The sequence below is a fragment of the Hippopotamus amphibius genome, chromosome 16, assembly GCF_030028045.1.
Source record: "Hippopotamus amphibius kiboko isolate mHipAmp2 chromosome 16, mHipAmp2.hap2, whole genome shotgun sequence".
Classification (NCBI taxonomy): domain Eukaryota; kingdom Metazoa; phylum Chordata; class Mammalia; order Artiodactyla; family Hippopotamidae; genus Hippopotamus; species Hippopotamus amphibius.
In genome coordinates, this window is record NC_080201.1 from 45,703,776 (window position 1) to 45,726,302 (window position 22,527).

The window sequence follows — 22,527 nt, forward strand, 5'->3', positions numbered from 1 at the left end:
TTTGGGCACATGCATGTCAAACGGACTATATATCATGACATCAGACATTTCGAGAAAATTGCTTTCCCTCCCTGAATGCCAAGTCATAAATAATTTCAAGTCGAGAAGAGCTCCGGTAAGCATGTGCTTGACTCCAGGGAGTGGCCTGTAAATACTGTGAGCCACAGAATAAAAAATGAGGGGACAAATTTGTGGGGTCTCTTCTAGTCTGGTTCTTGCTATAACTCGTTGCAGTCGATGCTATGGGTGTCCCGCCCAGGTCTGCTTTCTCGATGATGCGCCCATCACACACCACCGTGAGTGTGGGCTGCTCATGGCTCACAGCTGCACGCTTAATTCAAAGATTTGACCTCAGCTGACAGGAACCTCTTCTGGAAGGTGATGCCTTCCTCCTGGAGGTGGCCTGCAACCAGACACGCTGGTAAATGTGCTTTGGGGGGCATAGAACAAACAAACCAACAAAGTCCTGATTTGTAGCACTTTGCAATGTCTGTGGTGTAACTACTGTGGCCAATTGCAGGCTACCTTGCAAAAATAATTAAGTTGCTTAGGAGTATAAGCTCGTGCCAAAAAAAAAATAACATTTAAAAGGCAAGGGAATATTAAACCCAGAATTCAAGGTAATGGTTATCCTGGCCGGGTGGGATGGGGATGTCTGAGAGGGGCTGAGGGAGTCTGGGTGATATTGATACTGTTAATAAAGCTCTGTTTCTTAAGCTGGATCCCGAATACCTGGATATTTGTGTTCCTTTTCTTTATACTGTATACATTATATGTTATACAATTTCTTTTGCATGAAAGAAATGTTTCATAACAAAAGCAATTCTATGGAAGCCCTTTAAGCTTTGAACTTGTCTTCACCTACACACATAAGGTGTGGCTTTTTGGTGGAGACCATGGAAGCAGCTTGAAAGTTGACCTTGACTCCCTCTGCATCTGCCCACTGGGTGCAGCTACAAAGTTTACACCCCTAGCAAGCTCTAAGTGTGGTCCTGTGGATGGAGATTCCTGTTTCTCTTAGGGTGAGCAGCAGGAGATGAGTGAGGAAGGGCTGTGGACAGAACTGCCCTGTGCAGCACTCCCTCCCATTGGGGACCAACCTCTGGCCTGAGGCTAGGTCTGCCCCCACCTCATGCAAAGCAGTTCTCCTTTTGACCTGGAGGGGCTATTAGAGCCAGGCCATCCCTCTGCGTGATGTGTAGCATTCAGATCTAAATTTGCCCCAGGTCCTTGGCAGCCCCGGGCACTCTGCTTCTCATCTCCCGTGGATGAGCTCCTGCCACCCTCCCCACAGTCCCCCTTATCATCCCATTTTCCACATGAGGAGATGCAGGACCACCAGAGTGGGTCTGGACCCGGCCAAGGCAAGAGGTAGAGCGACAACTTCCAGCAGGAGGGCTTGCTCCTGCAGCCACACGGTGCCACCTGCATTCTGGTGTTAGTGCCACTGAGCGGCTTATGGTACTGTACCACCACACCCCACCCCGTCCCCTACCCCCCACCCCAGAAGCCCAGGTTCCCTTCACCAGAGCATCCCTTCCCCGGGATTCACTTCTGCTTGTAGCCTGGGCAGGGCTCCCAGCTGGGGAGAGGAAGGTGGAGGGTCTGGTCCAGACCTGGGCACCCAGGGGCTCCTACCAACTGAACAGAGCCAGGGGTGGCTACACACTCCTTCACCAGGTTGTTCATGTCGCCCTTTCCTCCGGGAGACACATTCGTCTGTGGGTTCAAAGCCACTGGTTTCCCATTATAGAGATGCAGAAACTGAGGCTACAGGCCAGTGAACTACTGCTGCTCATGGGCTCCGTGGGGACTGTCACAGCTCAGACCCTCACGGCCAGGCCACCTTCATTAATCCAGAAGCCGGTGCAGCGAGGGAGGAAGGACCACAGCCCAGCTGGAGGCAGCCAGGACTGAAGGCAGAGAGCCGAGGAGAGTAAAGAAGTCAGGCTGGGAAGCTCACGTCCCGCAAGGGCACAGATCCCTGAGGGCATCAGAGACGTTCCAGAAGCTGTTTTGGATAAGGTCTGGGCTGAGGCTGAGGTGGGGCAGCAAGGAAAGTCCCCGCCCTGAGTCGCCCCACCCCCAGAGGCCCTGCTGGGTGCTGAGGAGAGGAAGCAAGGACAGCCTGTGTCCCGAGCTCAGCAAGACCCTCCCTGCGGGCAGGAACAGCTCTGTGAGAAAGCAGTAGATGGGAAGGAGAGCAGACCCTGGGACCAAGGACCACTCGGTTCAAATCCCGGCTCAGCCACAGACCAGCTGGGTGCCCTTGGGCAGCTTAACATGTGTCAATATCAGACTCTTCATGGGTCAAGTTGGGTCAAAATAACACCGACCTCATGGGCTTCTGTAAGGGTCCAGAGCTTCTACAAGGGTACCTGGAATCAACACATACCTTCACTGACAAGGACAGTGGGGTCAGTGCAGGAGCAGAGTGGGCTCTTCCCTGGGGGGCCCCCACGGTGGTCTCCGGGTGCTGTGGGTGGGCTGGTGAGATCCCAGCCTTCTAGGATCAGAGCCCTGGGGAAGGGAGGCAGGGGCCCCTTGCAGAGGGTAGGCGTGTGAGACGGGCTTACATAGTGCCGGGGTTGTGAAAGGGTTGGGGTCACTGCACATGTCAGGCAAGGAGGGGCGGTACTAGGCGCCCAGATCTCTGGGTGGCTCCTGCCCTTCCTCTGTCCACAAGCTGCATCGCTTGAGTCCTGCCAGGCCTGAGGGCCTCTGTGAAGCCGGCGCCTGGATTAAGGGTGATCCCAGGCAGCTGATGTCATTGAGGGGCCACAGCACCCAGAGGCAGGCCACAGGGGTCAGGCCTGGAAGGACCGGACCCCACACCAGGGTGCCCTGTCAAGCCCGCCTGGGAAGTGGGGTCCCTCCCCAAGGAGGAAAGGCCAGGGGTCTGGAAGCTGAGAGGGAGAGATGAGGCCCGAGAAGGGTATCCTGAACAGGGTGGTGACAGCATGGATGCACTTAGGAGACCCTGATGGGGTCAGTGAATGGTGTCTGTAACTAGGAGAGTTTACTGAGTGAGGTCAGTGGGGCTCTGGAGGATGTGTTCTTGGGAGGGGCCTGTTACACGTCCACGGCTGGTCACAGCTGAACTCAGCTTTTCCAGCTGCACATAAAGCTAGATGCCCTCACCAGCGGCTCTGGTCCCCAGCAAGGGCGTGCACTGGGACAGACCCTATCTTCTTAGAGTCTCTTGTGCATTCCCCTCCAGGGCTACCTGGGACACCCCTCCCTCCACAACCCCCTCCCCCAGCCTTGGGCCAGGCCATCCAGTCTGCAGAGACTCTGCCAGGAGAGAATGCCACAGCCCCACTCCGCCAGCAGCCAGGCTCCAGGGGCCCACATTCTCAGCTCCCTGTCAGGGGTCCAGAACTATTGATTCTCTTAATTGGTTACTCATAGAGGATGAAAGAGGGGGAAAAAATAGGCAAAGCAAAATAAAACATTCCTTTTACTTTTCCACGCGTGTGGGCACCAAAACCTCCTGGTTCTCCCATGAGACCCTGGACACCGGGTGCCCACCCCAGGGGAGGGAGAGGCAGCTGTGGGCACTGGCCCAAGCCCCTCGGGCTGAGCTTCGTGTCCGGGACAGCCCCTGCGTCCCTCAGCCGCAGGCAAGTGCACTCCCGGCCAGCCCCCACCGCTCCCAGCCATGCCAGGGAGGGCCTGAGGAGTTCATTACCAGCTCGGATTATTATCAAGTACAAGGGGGAGTGAAGGGGACGTTATAAGCTCTCCTTTTAATAATGAATCCCATTTCCTCTTGCAGTTGGTTTTCTTGCAACAGATGCTGTTGCAGAAAATGGAGCAAAATGGAAAAGACAGAAAGACGAGTCATTAACTCGGCCCCAAAGCCTTCCCAGCAGATGTCAGGGACGGCAGGGCAGGGTGCCCGAGGCCCACCCACTGCACACCCTCACCTGGCCCGGCGGCCCGGCTGCTGCCAGGGGGACCCATGTGTCTGGGTGATGCTCGGCTTGGCTGCGTACTGGGGAAGCGTGGAGCTGCCTTCCCGCTGTTCAATAACTGATGACCATTTTCCTCCAATTAAACCGAAATTGAAGGATCCTCAGACTCAGACATCCAAGTAAAATAATTAGTGCTTAAAATGTTAATTGTGCTCAGATGTGCCTTTGCCTCTGGAAGCTCTCTGCAAGCGAGCATGCAGGAAGGCAGTCCTTGGTGGAGAGAGCCCTGCCCCCACACACCCCCTGCCACCGCCCAGCAGGCTGGCCTCCCCAGGAACCCCAAGTGGGCAGCTCGAGTGCTCGTTCTGTCCACGTGACACCAGTGTGATGGCTCTGTGAGACCTGCTGTGACCCCCTTGCCTGGCCAACCTACTGTCCCCAGACACAGGCAGGCAGTGTTGCATAATGGTTAGAACAAGGGCATGGAGTCGGACAGGTCCTGCCTGGACCCCGGCTCTGCCACCCCCAGGGCCAGCAGTGTGAACGTGGGCAACACACTAGACCTCTCTGAGATTCATGTTCTCATTCACGCAAAACACGGGCAAGACCTCCTCTGCTGAAGTGCATGAGACACCCTTGTGTCCTCAGCACCCACCAGGTCCCAGGTGCGTAATTCCAGCATCAATGGTCCCCTTTCTTTTTTTTTTTTAATTTTTTTAATTTTGTTTTTTAAAGATTTATTTATTTATTTATTTATTGATCTGCGTTGGGTCTTCGTTGCTGTGCTCAGGCTTTCTCTAGTTGCAGCGAGTGAGGGCTACTTTTCATCACAGTGCACGGGCTTCTCATTGCCATGGCTTCTCTTGTTGCGGGGCATGGGCCCTAGGTGCGCACATGGGCTCAGTAGTTGTGGCTTGCAGGCTCTAGAGCACAGATTCAGTAGTCGTGGCGCATGGGTCTAGTTGCTCTACAGCATGTGGGATCTTCCTGGACCAGGGTTCGGACTCATGTCGCCTGCATTGGCAGGTGGATTTTTTTTTTAAGAACTTTTATTGAGCTATAATTGGCATACAATAAACTGCATATATGTAAAGTGTATAATTTGATTTTTTTTTTCTTATTAGTAATATATATATGGCAATCCCAATCTCTCAATTCATTCCCCCCACCCTGGCTTTCCCCACTTGGTGTCCATATGTTTGTTTTCTATATCTGTGTCTATCTCTGCCTTGCACACCCATTGATCTGTACCATTTTTCTATATTCTGCATATATGCGTTAATATAGGATATTTGTTTTTCTCTTTCTGATGAAAATGGTCCCCTTTCAGCAGGACCAGGAGGGTTGGCGGTCAAGGGCGGAGTCATTGTGTTCTCTCCTTGTGGGCTGTGCAGCCTGGTGCCTCTGGGGAATGGCTTTTCCTCTGAGAGGAAGGGACGTGGGGGCCGTCCACACCCTCCACGGTCCCATCAACCTGCTCCCCGATTAGGGAAAACGTCTCCCTGCCTCTGGAGAGGATTCACCCCCCCGCCAGGCGTTTCCTGTTAGTGACTCTGCCCACATGTGCACCCCAATTCCATTCTCTGCGGAGATGACATGCCTAAGAGGCTTAGCCTCCTTCATGCCGTGCGTCCCAAAGAAATCCACTTAGATATTCCGTGTTCCCTGATCCCCCACATAACAAGATTCCTGTATCTCTTGTTGTCATGGGAAGTATATATTAACTGATTAATATTAATGTGTTGGCCAATTAATATTAATACCAAACCGGTTCATACTTCACAAGGCAGGGATGTTGATGAGCCCTGCAGAGCCCAGACAGCTGTCGAGCTTTGGAAGATCCCGGGAGAGACGCTGACCCTCTCTGCTGCACCTCGTTATGGACACCATGTCATTAGTGGTGTCTGTCGGAGCTGGCATAGGAGTGTGTTTGGACTCTGAGTGTGGCAATTAAAATCCTTGCCATCTAAGACAGCATATTTTATCATTTAAATAGAACTTTTACATTCTCCTAGCATGTTTTCCCAGTAACATTGTTAAATTAGGTGATAAAAGGTTATTTCTTGCTTCTGAAGTTGAAATACGTTACCATTATTCCTTACTGCCTGGAATTAGAAAAGTTTTGGCATTAGATGTTCTGAAGGTTTCATTATCAAAATCTGCCAGGCTTTATAAAACAGTTTTTTTTTTTGCCCTTGTTTTAATCAAAGAAGGATAGAAGCTGTGTCTTCTGACATACTGGAGATTGCTCTCAGCATTTGGTGGAAAGGGAAGTGCCATCTTTTGAAGCAGCCAGGATGTACACTCGGGGCTCAAGGGGTCAGAGGGGGTCCTGGGTTACCTTTGATTTGGAGCTGCCACTGTCACTGTTACCAAAGCCACCTCCTGAGCATCAGGGAAGCCAAAGACAGTCAGGGACTGAGCTTCCCGTCCATCTTGCCCACCAGGAAGGCACAACCAGGGGCTGTATCTTTGGCCAGTGGGGCTGGACTGGAGCCTGCCTGTGCTGTGCAGCTTCCTCATCGCTTCGTCTCCCCTCCAGCTACCCACCTGTCCAGCCCTCACCTAGCCGCCATCTCACATGCCTTCCCTGATTGACATATACACACTACTATATGTAAAATAGATGACGAATAAAGACCTACTATATAGCACTGGGAACTCTCCTCAATACTCTGTGATGGCCTATATGGAAAAGAATCTAAAAAGAGTGGATATATGTATATGTATAACTGATTCACTTTGCTGTATACCTGAAGCTAACACAATATGATAAATCAACTACACTCCAGTAATTTTTTTTTTTAAATCCCTTCCCTGGACCTCAACCCATTCATCCACTATCCGCTTTCCATCCACTCCCTCATTCACCAACCATCTACCCACCATCCACCACCACCCACATGCCAACTTCTTCCCATCCCACCCACTATTTTCTGTGCCATCAGCGTGCCACTCACGGGCCATCTCCCCATCCATCACCTGTGCTGAATAGCGTCTGATGTGTGTACCACATGAGCCTCCCCCAACCCTGATTTCCCCACCCACACCTTCCAGTTAAATGTGCCATGAGCAGCAGCTGGGGCCAGTACCTGGTCATGTGTCACTTTCCCCCAGTACCCAGCATCCCTGAGTCTCCTCGTATCATGACCTCCAATGGGCACACTGTCTTTGTTGGGACATTTAAGGCCACAAGGCTCCTCCAAGAACGCATCTCTTTGCCTAGGAAGAGAATGGATGGGCCAGAAGAGCTGCTGTGTTCCCGTGGGATGAACAGACCTCCCCCCAAAACTGATGCCAGAGACGGGATTCATTTTACCAGTAAAGAGGCTTGTACTCTCAAAGACTTCCGGCCAGAATGGAGCTTCAGCTGTGCTGGTGGGAACGGTCCAGATTGCTCTCTGGTAGCCCCTCGAGTGTTCGCCCCCTTTGCCTGCCATCTCCAGCCTCTGCTCTGCCTCCTGGGGACAGCCGTTCCCAGACATGGGGGCATGGGTGACAGCGTCTCTGACAGAAGCCTTCCGCCAAGGATGGGAGCTGGGGAAGCAGGGCTGTGCGTTCCTTCCTGAGCCCAGACTGGGGTTCTATCTAAATCCTTGGCCTACCTTGAGGTTGACTTAAATTCCTCTGAGCTCTGCTCTGCAGGGTGAGATGGGGGGAAGGGATCACTATCTGTTGAGCATCTGAGTGAGAGATGCCAGCCTGGGGGCACTTGTCTGCAGCCCGAATGGTCCTCATTCCTCCCCAGAAGCTCGGCCCTGAAGAGCCATCCTAGCCTGGCCCATCCAAGTCCTCTCGCCACCCAAGACAGGGCTGCAGACTGCAAAACAGCCCCAGTGAGCTCCAGAAGCCGTCCAGTGCTCAGAGGAACGGTGTAATCTCCAGAAGTATGCACAGATTCCTGGGCCCCGACCTCAGCTGACACGTGCTCTCACGCAGAGATGCAGCAGGCAGACAGCGGTTGAAAGCTGGAAATGATGTTCTCAGGATGTCCGCCACCCGTGAGCCTCCCCCAGTGCCCAGAATAGTACCTTCCTCTGGATTCCCAGTTCTTCTGAGACCCCCCCGCCCCCGCCGTCATCTCCAACCACAAATTCTCACAAAGGCCTCAGGCCCTCAAGCACCCTTCTGCCTGATGCCACGTGTGTCCTGCGCACTCCCAGCCCCAAATGAGCTATGACACAGCAGCCCCTCGTTCTGTAATCACCCCCCCCCCCCCCGCCCCAACAGAAAGCACGCTCGTCACCGTTGTAAGCATCCCTGGTGTGATTTATTGCCGTCATCACAATATTTTGTTTGGAGCGGTAAACCTCCAGACATAAATCAAGTCATTAGAAGGAATGACGTTTAATCCTGCAGAAGAAGCCTCGGTGGGCTGAACCGCTCTCACCCAGCCAGAGAATCATTCATTCTAGAGAGGATGGCTCCAAACACACCAACACAGGCCCCCCCCTCATCTGCACCGCACACGGGCGTGGAAGGACAAAGGCACGAGCCAGGCTGCTTTTTTTTGTGGAACTGCACCTTCTCAGCTGCAAAGAGGTGACCCAACAGCATGCCCGGTAATCCAGACGGGAGTCTTAATTCTGCAGGAAATGCACACAGCCGGGAGGGGCCGCGCCTGTGCCTGTGATCCACACTCGTCATCCTGAGAGCAGCTGCTGGTCGGACTTCAAAGGAAGCAGAAAAACAGCTGCGAACATCTTCTTCGGCTCTCTGTTCACCGTGACCCTGTGAGCGGCTATTACACGGGGACCATGTTCTATTTGCAGAGCGGGCGGGTCTGATTTTTAGGGCTTTGCTGCCCACGTGCAGGCCAAGGCTAAGAGGAGAACTGAGCCTTGAAGGGAACGTTCGGGGCCCTCGGACGGTGCCTGCCAGGACCCCGGCAGCCCCCGCCCCACCCAGGCAAACGTCAACATCAAGTTCCATGCAGAGGGTGCCTCTCAGAGTCAAGGTGACATCCCCAAAATGCTGACCGGAGGGGCACTGGGGTCTCTGCTGCTTTGGCAAATTCTACGTACACACGACACTTGTGAAAATGCCGCGTGACCTTCCCCGTGTGCTACTTCATATTCTTGTGCTCAGAGCTAGGAGAGAGTTGTTATGCAGAGTTCTGTTGGCTTGCGTTTCAGGGATGTTGGAAGTTCCGGCTGGGTTTCGTGGTTTGTGTCTAGATACTGATTCCAGCCGAAATCTTCTATCTGCAGGCCTTGCGCAAGCCTTGAGTCTCTGGTTCAAGATGGTCAAACCCAGGGTGGGGTCTTCCCCCCACACTGGCTCAGCCTCCCTCTGGACCTCCCCCAGACAGGCCCCCTCACCCCTCATACCCCAGCCCTCCAGCCCTCCCACCTGGCTGTTCTCCAGAATCTACCCTCCCCTTGCATCTCCCTGCCCTGCCTGAGTTCAGGCCCAGCCTTGCTCATCTACATTAGGGTTTAAGAATCCTGATTAGTTTTTCCTCTTCCTTTAGGCCTTCATCTTCTGCAGGCCATTCCCCAGTTGACTCCAGAAAGACCTTTGAACATGCAGTCAGCAGGACCCTTTGCCCTCCCGCCTTTGCTCAGCCATGCAGTCGGTCTGTGCCCCAGGACCAGTCACCTTTCATGAGCCGGGAGCTGGGGACACAGGGTCTGTGGATCTTTGCATGAGTGTGTGAGGTGGGTGAGGAGCCAGCCCCAGCACTGTGTGATGGAGCGGTGGGAGGACGGGCCGTCTGTGCTCCCCAGGGTGGCTGGGGCTGCCCTGGTCAGCCCCCAGCCCGCCCAGTGGGGTTCATTGGTGGCTGGGCCCCAGGGTGCTGAGCTGGGCAGAGCCAGGGGCTGGCCAGACAGAAGGGAGAGTAAGTGGGTCTTAGCCATGTATCCAGGGAAGGTGGCATCTCCACAGCCAGCCACTGCCAAGGCCAGGATTAATGCTTTACCACTTGGAGGAATCGGCCGAATCCTCAGGCCAGAGATTCCCTGAGCTGCTGGTGGCCCGGTCCCTGGCTGGACCAACTCCACTTTCCAGGCCCTGCCTTGGGTTAGGGTTAGCTGTGCACTGCAGCTCTCCAGACCTGTGGCAGAGAACAGCTGGGCTGGCTGCCAGGGCCCCCCGCCCGCCCTTGCCATCTCCGAGTCCCCAGGGACTCTGTTCCACTCAGGGGGACACAGGATGATCCCTGAAATGCCGCTGCCCCACGGGGGGCCCCCATGGTGCTGGAGGAGACACTGGAGGGAGGATTTGCCTGGGTGGTGCTGGAGTCAGGGCCAGGGGCCCCTCTGGGCACGATCCGTGGACAGCGTGATGCCCGGCCATCGGGGGCGCCCTTCTGAGGACCAGCGCATCCATCCCTGAGCCCCTGGGCGGCCCTTTGCCGTCTCACTTGCAGGAGCCCAACTGCCCCCTGGGAGCCCGGGGAGCCTCCCTCCCTGAGCGGCCCCTGCAGCGGGGGTGGGGGCACTTCAAGGAAGCACCAGCTGGGACCGGTTTACTTCTGTGGCTCCTCAGGATGTCGCAGGCAACAGCTGTGACGGCTCTGACAGCCACAAGCCAGCTCAGCAATTGACGCTGCGGCCAGAACGTCACACCCTGAAACCGGCTAGAGCCAGACTGATCATTATCTTGCGGCCAGGCCACCGCGGTAATGAGGCTGCCCCGCCGGCGGCCTCTGATGGCCTGACTCGGCTCCGGGGAAGAAGAGTCTGTCACAGGCCTGGGCCAGTCGGCGGTGCTGGCATTTTTCCTGCAAACAGGCAGCCCCTCGGTGGGGCCACCGCAGCCTCAGGCTTCAGCATAACTCACTGATTTTTATTTTCTGGCAACCCCCCAGCGGGAACTCACCAATATTTAAGCCAAATTAGGCCCCTTCCTGAGGGCTGGCTGGAGAGAAAATAGGAGGGATGTTGCATCCATCCCGTTTAACCTGGCCGCGGCCACTCGGGGCCAGAGCGGTGGCTCCCCGTGGGCTGTGGACAAAGGCGGGACTCAGGCCAGGCCCACTGCCGGTGCTTCGGGTAATTGGCTGCCTCAGCCACGCTTTCCGTCCTCTGGAAAATGCTGGTCCCACACCATCCCCAGCCCCAGAGAGCCCCAGGCCGTGGCATGTGCCCCCAGCTCATACACCTGCCCTCTGTCACCCCCCCTTCCTCTTCCATCAGCTGCCCTCCGGACATCTGCACGTGGGAGACCCAGAGGCATCTGAGACTCAATAAGGACCTGCCCCCCTTTGTGAGAAATGTCACCAGCATCCCCCGCTGCTTGAGCCAGAAGCCAGGATCCCTAACGCTGCTCCCAAATCAGTCCCCAGGTCCTGCCGATACAGGGCCCAGTGGTGCCGGCTGGTACTAGCGTACAAGGGCCCAACTCCACATTTGCATCAATAGCTTGGAATCTGCCGTGGTGGGAGTGTTTACACCACAGTAATCAGCAAACACTACAAATTAGGCTCCTCCCACTCCCACCCCCCCCACCCCCCCACAGAGCCAACTGTTAAACATTTACCAGCACCTTCCTCTGCTGACTGTTCCTCCTGAAATAATCTTCACATCTCTCTCCACTTTCTGCCATCATCGCCTGGCTCCAGGCTTCTGACACCTCTGCCTGGACAATGGCAGCATCCGCTGACCAGCCTTTCTGCCTTTGTCTTCAGCTCTTCATCTCAGAATGACTCTTACATTCAAAGTAACGCACAGCCTAAAGCCCTTCTAGGCTCTCCTCCAGCCTTAGGAGAGCAGACAAGGACCTGCTGCCTTTGCGGGGACCAGAAGGCGCCTCACAGCCACCATGGCCCTGCCATTTCTTGACACCCTTCGGTCTCTGCATCTCTGCACTCCCTGAGCCCTGCTGTCACGGTGCAAGGCCCCCAAACTCTGCCAGGAATACCCTCATTACCTTCAGGGTCCAATTAGTTGTCACTACCTAAGGGAGACCTCACCTGAGGCCCTGGGCCTGCTGGCTTCCCCTGCCATGTGCTGCCTGCCATGTGTCCGTGGCCACCGTCACACTCAGAACCGCTGTCCAGTGCCTCGCCTCCTTGCTCGACTGTAAACTCCATGCGGGCAGGGCCACGACTGTCCTGTTCATGGCCAAGACACCGTCACTGGTGCCTAAGACACCGCCCGGCACATACAGTACTCAGCCGGCATGGAGCGAATGGACAGAGGGTGGTGGCCTGCATGACTGTGTCCTGCCACCAGATCTCACACTGCAGGGGAGGCAGAGGCGGGGGCCGCCGGAGGGCACTGTGGCTTTGCTGACGAGTCTCATCTGTGGCAGCGTTCGCTAGCTCCTGCTCATCCTTCCAGGCCCATGTGTGCTGCAGGAATACACAAAAGGAAGGAATACACAAAAGGAAGGAATACACAAAAGGAAGGAATACACAAAAGGAAGAAAAGGCATGACTTGCTCTAAAGCACGTGCCGTGTGCTCTCAGAAACCGTACATGGACAGGAACACACCCTCCCTGCCCAGCGCGGACCCCAGCACACAGCAGGAAGCCCACACATGTGCGGCACAGAGGTGGTGTGACGCATCCTCTCGGCACGCATGGTGTTACACAGCACAAGACATATCAGGTCTTGTTCCATGCAACGTGCACATGTGAGGGTGCAGTCTAGTGAATGGCACGTGTGCCGGGGCCACACACACACCCCGAACATGGTGGAGACAGAGGGGAGCCTCAAAGTGGGAGCTGAGGACCCCTCCCTTGTGGACAGGCGGGCACACGGAGGATCCTCAGGGACATACCCCCACCCAACCAAGTGATGGGCAGATGGGTGGGGGTGGAGTGGCAGGACAGCTGTTGGCTTTGCAGACCTGCTAACTGGCTGGCTGGTTGACTGACAGGCAGCTCGGATGCTCCGCTCTGACAGCTCCAAGGGAATTCACAGCCAAGGCTGAGCTGACAGGGAACTACCCAGTTGAAACGTGGATCCTAATCAGAGAGGCGAGGAAATGGAATCGCTAAACAAAACAAGTAGCGGTCAGAGCTGTCAGGTACCCATCAGCCCAAGACGGGAAGATTCCCGCTTCCCTCCCCTGCAGACAGGTCCCAGAGGCCCTGCGATGGTGCGGGAGCTGAGCTCAGGGAAACTCAGCTGCTGCGAAGGTGTCCAGGTGGTAGGAACACCAGGAGCCAGTGGCTTCCATCCTATGCACTCTCTCTGTGCCCCGCACTGTGCTTCGTTTGTTTTGATTGGTTTTGTTTTGGGGTTTTTTGTTTGTTTGTTTTTGTGCATTGTTTCATTTGCCCATTTGCAGACCTGCAGGAAGAGTATTTTTATCCCATCTTCCAAATGAAGAGACTGAGGTTTAGTGAGGTTGAGGTCACACAGCCGTGTTCTCGTTTTCTTTTTTCCTTCTTTTTAAATATACTGACCGCGGGCTTCCTAGGTGGCGCAGTGGTTAAGAATCTGTCTGCCGATGCAGAGGACACGGGTTTGATCCCTGCTCCAGGAAGATCCCACATGCCGTGGAGCAACTAAGCCCATGCGCCAAAAAAAAAAAAAAAAAAAAAAAAAAGAATAAATATACTGACCGCTTGTTAAAACCTGTAACTCACAGTGGTGTGCGTGTAGGTTAAGGAAGACGACGCCCTTGCTCTGGTCTGGACCAACAGTCAGAGGTCACTGCGGGACCCCACTGTGTTTGGTTGTCTCAGAGTAACTTGAAGAAACACCCCCCCCACCACCACCCACAGAGGCTGAGGCAGGAGGACAGCCCTGTAGGGCCATCTGCTGTCCTGCCCAGGGTGCGTGTGGCCTCACCCCCACCTTTCCCCCAGGTCCACACTCTGACCACAGAACCCTCTGGGTTCCAGGAGCAGCCAGCACCTTTGTCTGGGGCACCCTGCTGCCTGGAGCCCCATTTCCATGCCCTGGGCCCCGGGGACAGCAGAGGTGGTACAGCTGTAGACTGACGCCCTAGCAGGCAATTTAATGTGTTGAATTTCCCAGCGAACACAAGTGAGAACTTAAGGCCCTTTGGCGAGGCTTCTTCCATCTGAATTCTGTGCCTTGAGTCCAGGCTGCCCTCTAATTGCAGAGTGTATTTAAACCAGTTTTGTACCAAACCTGCATAAATTACAATCTGCTCCAATGAAGGGAGCAGCTCACAAGGAGGCAGGCAGAGGCCCATGGGGGGTCAGGAGGTCTTGCCCCTCAAAAGGGCAGAGCCTGAGCTGGTAGAAGAAGAACCAGAGGAGGTACGGCCAGCACGAGGGCCCAGGAGCAGGCCCTGACCAGGTGCCCCACAGGTGGCAACAGGAGACAGCCAACTGGGTATGTCTTAGTTCCAACCACACAGACCCCACACAGCTGGGGTGGGGTGGACAGACCCTCAACTGGGACAGCTTCTGTCTGCATCTGGCCACTCACTGGCAGCTGTCACCCAGACACCCAGACCCTTCCCAGACTGCCAGGCCGAGCTGAAGAAGCCCAGCCGGAGGTTGGTGGACTCCAGCCGGAATCCTGGGCTGTAGAGAGAAGCCCACCACCCATCCCCCGCTCCAGGGCCAGCTCTCAGTCCAGGCCCTCAGCTTTTCCACGAGCATTTATTGAGCTCCTGCTGTGTTCCAGGCCTTGTGTCAGACTCTGACACAGTCCTTGCCCCAAGAACATGGAGAACTAACAAATCTTTCGTTACTAATTGGACCACCGAAGCCAGCAGGGGAAGTGTTTCTCACCTCCTCCAGGCTGTTCCTGCCCAGTGCTCTGAAAGCCCCCTGAAGTCACTTCCCCCCTGTTGAGTTGAATTGTGTCTCCTTCCCCCCCAAATAGGTTGAAGTCTCAGCCTCTAGTACCTGTGAATGTGACCATATTATAGGGTCTTTGCTGATGTCATCAAGATGAGGACATTAGGGTGGGCCCTAATTCAAAACCATCAGCGAAGAGACAGGTACATGTGAAGACAGAGGCAGAGACTGGATCTAAACTGCCACAGCCAGGGAACATCTGGGGCAGCTAGAAGCTAGATGACACAGGGAAGGATCCTCCCCTCGAAGCTTCAGAGGGAGCAAGGCCCTGCGGACAGCTTCATTTCAGACATCTGGCCTCTAGAACTGTGAGAGAATAAATTTTGTTATTTTTAAACCAGCCAGTTTTGTGGTACTCTGTTACAGCCGCCCTAGGAAACTAATACACCCCCTGTGAGGGTTAAGTTTATATGTCAACTAGCCTGTGGTGCCCAGATGTTTGGTCAAACACCAGTCTAGGTGTTACTGTGAAGGTATTTTTTAGATATGATTACCTTTATTATTTTTTTTTTGAGGTAGACCATTTTTTAAAGTCTTTGTTGAATTTTTGTTATAATATTGCTTCTGTTTTATGTTTTGGTTTTTTGGCCATGAGGCATGTGGGATCTTAGCTCCCTGACCAGGAATCAAACCCGCATCCCCCTGCATTGGAAGGCGGAGTCTTAACCCCTGGACCACCAGGGAAGTCCCTAGATGAGATTACCTTTAAATCAATAGACTTTGAGTAAAGCAGCTAACCCTCCGTATGTGGGTAGCCCTCATCCAATCAGTTGAAGGCCTTAAGAGGAAAGAAGGAAGGAATTCTGCCTTCAGACAGCCCTCAGACCTGAGCTGCACCATCAATTCTTCCCTGGGTCTCTAGGCTGTTGGCCTGTCCTGCAGATTTCACCCAATCTCCACAATTGCAAGAGCCAATTCATTAAAATAACCCCCCCCCCATATATATATACATATATATGTATATATATATCCTATTGGTTGCTTCTCTGGGGGACCCTCATTCAGAAACCTTTCAGATTTCCTGCAGAGCAGGGCCTAGCAGCTCCCTCAGGGTTTCTCCCCTGACCCCAGTGGCCAGCACATGCATCCTGGCTGCATCCCAGTTTCACATCTTGTAGTTCATCACCACTTGTGTGAGGTCCTGCACACTGGCCAGCCATGCAGCCTACCCCAGGGCATGGAGGCCTTTCTCCTGGCACACATGGTAGGTGCAGGATCTACTTCTAATTGGGATGTGAAACAGCAGAGCAAGGCAACAGTATTCATCCCCCCAGATGCAATTGCCAGGGAATCTGGGGAGGGACCGATGCTTGGACGCAGGATCTCACACATGGGGGAACCAAGGTGCAGTGGGGGACTTGCCTTTGGTGTCTCTCTTGGCTTCTCCCAGCCTGAAACCCCTGGAGTTTCCTGGCCTGATGGACACCATAAGTGGCCATGTGGGTGGATAGCACAGATGGGTGTGGGGATGTCCACTATGCAGGCTCAGCCACCGGAAGAGTGAGGCTGTAGAAAAGGAGCCAAGGAAATGCAACTTGGTGCAGGAAACTCTGGGGAATCCTAGAACCACAAGTCTGGAACTCTGCACAGGGCAGGGACTTTGGACGTACACTCATGCTCTGGCCCTCTGGCCCGCATACACCCCTCCTGGCCCCTCCAGTTCTGTCCCATCTGTGTCCCTCTTTGTGGGTCTGACTCCTTCAGGATGGCCATGCCTTCCCCAAAGCTGCAGTGCTTAGAGTGGCAGGACTGTCTTCCCAATGCCCGTCAGGGCCCGAGGCTGGAATTTGAGCAGCCAGCACAGCAGTCACTCTCCTCAAATGACCGACCTGGGGCTAGGGGGTCAAGGGCTCATGAGGCAGCCCTTCCTAGGCAGCTGGTCCTGTTTTGACCCACATTAGTGTCACCTGTCTACACAGCCTGACCAAAAGGCTAGTCCCAAGCCCCCATGGGCAGTGGGTCCTGAGCATCCAGGATTAGGGCTTTTGAATTGAACCCAGCAGGTCCCTCCTGTGATTCACAGAGGAGTGGTGGGCAAGGGACCATCCCCCTCAACAGCCCATGTGCTAGTGAAACCCCTCCCCAGCTCTGCCCCAGACCCAGGCTGCATGGCCTAATTATAGGAAACTAGCCTCACACACTCTCACATCAGCCCTGCCTCCCCTTGGCAGGTAACCAGAAAGCTTTTTCATCCAAACGCTCAGAAGAAAACCTTCAGCCAATGAAGAGCTCACAGCGCGGAGCACACTTGGCAGCCCCAATAACTCACGCCTTGTTTATTCTCACCCATGCTCACTCTTATCGTACTGCATGTGTTTCAACCACTCTGCGAATGTCTTCTGTCCAGAAAGAGAAAGTGGTTGTTTATTTCTTACCGTACAGGGGGATAGGACTCCCTTACAGGCTGTTAATATTATGCTGAAGGGAGAAGACAGGTGATTCAGACACTAAAAGCAGAGCATGCACATGACTGGCTTTGGGGGTTCTTGTCCCAGGGTGGGGGTGGGGGAGGCAGGGGAGGTGAGAGGCTGCATGGTGACATTGGATGGAAGAGGAGGCTGCAGCAAGGCTTTTATCCACATTGTACACCTAACTGGGGGCTTAGCAGGGGCAGGTGGTGTTATGTTGAGGCTAAGCCCCACTCCAAGTCCCCCGTGGCACGGGTTCCAGGGGATACCTTCCTCAGGGCGCAGCAAAGGCCAGGACCCGTCCCCGGGTGCTCCCTGGAGCTGTCCAGGGTCCTGAAGTGCAGCCCTCTGGGGAATGCGCAGACCCCAGCTTCAAGGTGCCGAAGGCTCCTGGCCGTCGCATTCTCAGAGCTGGAGATGATCTTTGCTTCCGCCTTTATCTGAGCAGTGCATGAAAGAGCAGCTTCCTCCATGGAAAAAGTAGGGACCCAGGGCCCCTGGCCAGCAGGGCAATTTCCATTACATTAATTTCATTAAGTTTATTCCAAAGTGGCGGTATGGGATAGGCTCACAGTCTCTGCAAACAAGCTGCCCTAAGTTTAAGGGTCATGAACATGCAGCTTGTGGCAAACTCAGGCTCCACATAAGATCTGTTGTTGCATTTTCCACAAGATAATTCTTTTTTTCAAGTGGGCAATTGCAGCCAGATTGGCTTTGTTGGGCAAAAGTAGCCAAGAGGTCAGGAGACTCTCCCAGCCCTGGGCTCTGTCCAGCAAGGACTTTCTCTCCAGCCTGTGCTCAGAGCTCTGGCATGGCCAGCCTTGGAAATCCCTTAGGCTCAGTGCTGTCCTGTCCAGTCTGCACAGATAAAAATGGGTCAGACCTCACAGCCCATCACCCTCCAGGCTGTGGGGACAGTGCTGGTGGGAGGTCACAGCTGTAGGGGCTGTGACCTCTGTAAGCACATCCTCATCTAACTTCACCTGCTGGCAAGATGCCTTTTGTAAGTGGCACTTTCGGCCAAATCTGGCATGACTCATTTGCTCCAGAAAAGGGATATAAATAAGCACTGTTGCACCTTGACAAGTTGACAGGATTGACAAGTAGAGTAAATTCCCATATCTGAGACTCTGAGGAGGAGAGGTGATTTAGCAGAGCCAGCTGCCGTCACCAGAAGAAAATAATTAAGGAAACCCAGCAGTGTGGAGGAAAACTGAGTGTGCAGAGGGTCCCTTCTGGTGAAGGGATCTGTGATCATTGGCTACAGGAGGAAACCTGCGCGTATCAGGGGGAAATGAGCTCAGGAAGCTCATGCTGGGGACGGCCGCGTGAAGACATGAGAAAGAGTGGGGCTGGGGTGGGAGGGGGGTGGCCGGTGGAGGGAAGGAGGCTCTGGGCTGAGAAGAGGACCCTGGTGAGGGGCTTAATTCTAAGAGGCTCCTGCCTCAAGGTCAGGCACCCACTACTCACACCCCACCCCCTGAGGGGTGCAGCCAGTTCTACGTGGAGCTTCCCCTCTCCATGGAAGAGTCTGCAAGGCCTGTTTCAAAGCTCACCCACATCACACACACATAATGCACATAAGCTGGGCAATGCCCAGGAGGGTGCAGACACTCTGCCTTTTGCCCAGGGAAGGGTCATCTCCTGGACAAAGAGGTCAAAGAATAGTATTGCGGCAGAAGAAAGATGCAACATAAGTTGTGCCTTCACCTCCACCTCTCTTGGGACCCGGAGAAGGTCCAGGCAGGCTCAGGGAATTTAGGATTTCCAGCCCGGGGGGGACCTCACGTCCCCCCGTCCTCACTTGCTGATGAACAAAGGAGAATTATGGGCACATCCTCAGACTGACCAGTATAAGGCCCGGGTCATAGAGTGGCTGAGCCTGTAAAACTGGACCTCACAAGAAATCAGCAGAGTACCTGGGTCAGGAACAGGGGACCCAGATGTCCCCTCGCCATCTGGGCTCCAGCCACTGGACCTCTGCCAAGTACACAGAGACAGCAGGGAAAGTGCCTCCATAACAACCCCCACCCCCAGCAGCAGCCAAAACTCAGTCAGGTGTGGTCAACACGGTGCCCCGTTGTGCCAGCTGGAAGTTAGAGCTCTCTGCTTGTTTAAAGGATGGCTGGTTCTGATCTTGACTGTGGCTTTTGGCAAAACCTCAGAGCAGAAATATCCATTCACATGGCACAGGGGCAGGAAAACCCTGATGCCTCAGCAGCCAGGCTGGGATGGGGAAGGAGGCCAAGACTTCTGAATAGGCTCTCCCAAAGGAAATCCTCTCATCCTCCCAGGACCTCCCCCGAAATGGACCAAACTGGGTATGAAGCAGAATCTTCTCTTCTGGCCAAAGGTTGGCCTCCCCAGAGCTTACTTATCCTGAGTGACCCCAGCCCCAGGGCAGGCAAAGCACCTCCTTGGTGGGCAGAGGGGATGGTCTGGAGTGTGGCCAGCAATGCACTGATCTCTCCCATCTCCTTGTAGTCCCCAGTAAAGGCTTGCCAGGCAATCAGTCACTGTGCCGGCCTCTCCTCAGCCCTTTGGAGGAAACCACAGTGAGCAGGATGAGGCCAGATCACCCTAGAGCCCCAAGACCAGCTGAGACAGCCAGAATCACAAGGCAGATGCTGAGGTGAGAGAACTTTGCAGAGCCAGTGAAGAGGCCCCAGTCCGAGAGGAAGGAGTGTGTTCCACTCCCAGGCCTCTGTGCCAAGGTATGGATACAAGTGTGTCGTATTCAAGTACAGAACGTCCACATCAACTAGAGCCAGGGCATAGAGAGAAGATGGACAGATCTTCCTGAAGGGCCCTTCCCCATGGCTTAGTGATAGTGTGAGGTGGGGGCAGGCTGTGAGGTTCCCAGCTGCTCTACTGGGCAGGTGTGTGGGCACACCTGGGCAGGGTGCTTTCTGGACCCTCCAGGTCATATCAGGATGTGGGATGCCCAGAAGTGAGCATCAGCTGGTAGCCAGTGGGACCAAGTCTTTGCTGCACCCCCCCCACCTCTGCGTGGACAGGGGAGTGGAGGGGCACTTGCACTGTGCCTAACCCTCTCCTCCTACCCCCTGAACTGCTTTTATCACAGAGCTCACCCCAACTGCCTTCCAGCCCGGGCACCCAGTCAAGAGCTTGTAAGCAGGTGCCTGGGGACCATGTGGTACTTCCACCGCTAATGCTATCCTCTCTGTTTGCTTTTCAGGAATAAAGTTCAACATCAGGCCACAGCAGCCCCACAACGTGAGTTCTGAGAGTCTGATAAATTTCAGCATGGGCAGCCTGGGGAAAGTTGGGGAGGGCAGGGAAGAAAATTCAGAGCTCACATTAAATCCATTCTTGGAAAGAAAAATGTGTCCTGTCTTTCCCAGGAGCCTTGGGACCAAAGCCTGGGACCTTGGACCCATGAATTTCCCTTTCCCGTTGGATGGTGGCTTTGGTCTGTGCTAATAGAAGCATTAAATCTGAGCCTGGCTCCTTCAGGCCACCAGCTCCCCCCGCCCCTCCTGGCCACGAGGTTGTTCCTGGGAGACCTGCGCCATCTTGTGGCCGAAATGACACTTGCACCTCACACCATGGCCTCCGAGGGGAGAGGGGGCTGTGGGGTCTGTATGGGGATCTCAGACCGAAGAAGTCGCCTCCTTCAGGGTCAGCCTGTCCTCCTCTCCCTCACCTGGGAAAAATTCAGTCCACAGAGGGGGCAGGGACCCCGGCCAGGGAGAGGGCCTGGCCTGTGTGACTCAGTGCCCAGCTGACCTGTCCACCCTGCTATGTCTCTTCTTGCCCCAGGATGTCCCACCAGGCAGTTCCCAGGATGATAACTTTAAGGCACCCACAGAGAGGGTCACCCGAGACTTGTCCAGCCGGGCCCCGAGGGCCCTGAACCTACAGGTGCCCCAACAGCCTCAAGCCCACCTAAACGTGGCAGCCCGTCTGCGATCCCGGCAGCGCCGGCGGCGGCTACTTATCAAAAAAATGCCAGCTGCGCCGGCCATCCCGGCCAACAGCTCGGCTGGTACCTTCGTCCGGCCGGCTCCCCGGGCCCTGGACGGCCGTTGGGTCAGCCTGCACCGGAGCCAGCAGGAGCGCAAGCGGGTGATGCAGGAGGCGTGCGCCAAGTACAGGGCGAGCAGCAGCCGCAGGGCGGTCACGCCTCGCCACGTGTCCCGCATCTTCGTGGAGGACCGCCACCGCGTGCTGTACTGCGAGGTGCCCAAGGCAGGCTGCTCCAACTGGAAGCGAGTGCTCATGGTGCTGGCCGGGCTGGCCTCGTCCACCACCGACATCCAGCACGACACAGTCCACTACGGCAGCGCCCTCAAGCGGCTGGACACCTTCGACCGCCAGGGCATCCTTCACCGCCTCAGCACCTACACCAAGATGCTCTTCGTCCGCGAGCCCTTTGAGAGGCTGGTCTCCGCCTTCCGCGACAAGTTCGAGCATCCCAATAGCTACTATCACCCAGTCTTCGGCAAGGCCATCCTGGCCCGGTACCGGGCCAATGCCTCTCGGGAAGCCCTGCGGACGGGCTCCGGCGTGCGGTTCCCCGAGTTCATCCAGTACCTGCTGGACGTGCACCGGCCCGTGGGCATGGACATCCACTGGGACCACGTCAGCCGGCTCTGCAGCCCCTGCCTCATCGACTATGACTTTGTGGGCAAGTTTGAGAGCATGGAGGACGATGCCAACTTCTTCCTGAGCCTCATCCGCGCGCCGCGGAACCTGACCTTCCCGCGGTTCAAGGACCGGCACTCGCAGGAGGCGCGGACCACCTCCCGGATCACCCACCAGTACTTCGCCCAGCTTTCGACCCTGCAGCGGCAGCGCACCTACGACTTCTACTACATGGATTACCTGATGTTCAACTACTCCAAGCCCTTCGCAGACCTGTACTGAGGGGTGGGGCCAGCTAGCCTTGTGCAGCCCAGACCCACCCGCTCACCTGTTGGCAGGGGCATCCCACTCTCCATGGGTCCTCACCTGGGAGCTGAGATGTTCCCAGAGCAACAGGGCTCTGAGGAGGTGAGGAGCCGTGTCTGCTGGGTGGTGCAGGCCCTTCAGGGGGGACAGAGGCCCAGGCCTTGGATGGGGACCCTGGCCCTTGTCCCATACCCACTTCCATACTCCTCAAATAAGGAGGATGCTGGGGGAGGGGTGAGCTGGACGCCCCAGAAGTCCCAGCTGCCCATACCCAGCTCGGCCGAGTGTCAGGATGACCAGGGAAGTCTGAGGCCCAGAGGACAAGGGCCCCAGAGGTAAGGGATTTCCTGCAGTCCCTTAGCCATTGCCTTGTACCAAACCACACGGTTTGCAGCTTTTCTATGAGCCAGGGGGGAGGTTCCCTGGGAATGAGGTTCGAAATAAAGCACATGGTTTCCAGAGCAGCCGTGTCTATACTCTGCGTGTTGGTGTGGGAACGCAGGGACCCTTCCCCATGCTTTCTGGGGCTCTTCCTCCCTCCCAAGGACGGCCT

At 55.3% G+C, this 22,527-nt stretch overlaps 1 protein-coding gene across 1 annotated transcript in view; it reads left to right on the forward strand.

The window, feature by feature from the left end:
* The window catches only part of CHST8 (carbohydrate sulfotransferase 8), a 126,553-nt gene extending 104,603 nt beyond the window's left edge, over positions 1-21,950 (forward strand). Inside the window, exons 3-4 of the mRNA XM_057712897.1 lie at positions 20,260-20,297; positions 20,844-21,950. Coding sequence (XP_057568880.1) covers positions 20,260-20,297; positions 20,844-21,950 — 1,145 coding nt within the window. The remainder of the gene's footprint in view (positions 1-20,259; positions 20,298-20,843) is intronic.
* The last annotated feature ends 577 nt before the right edge of the window (positions 21,951-22,527 follow it).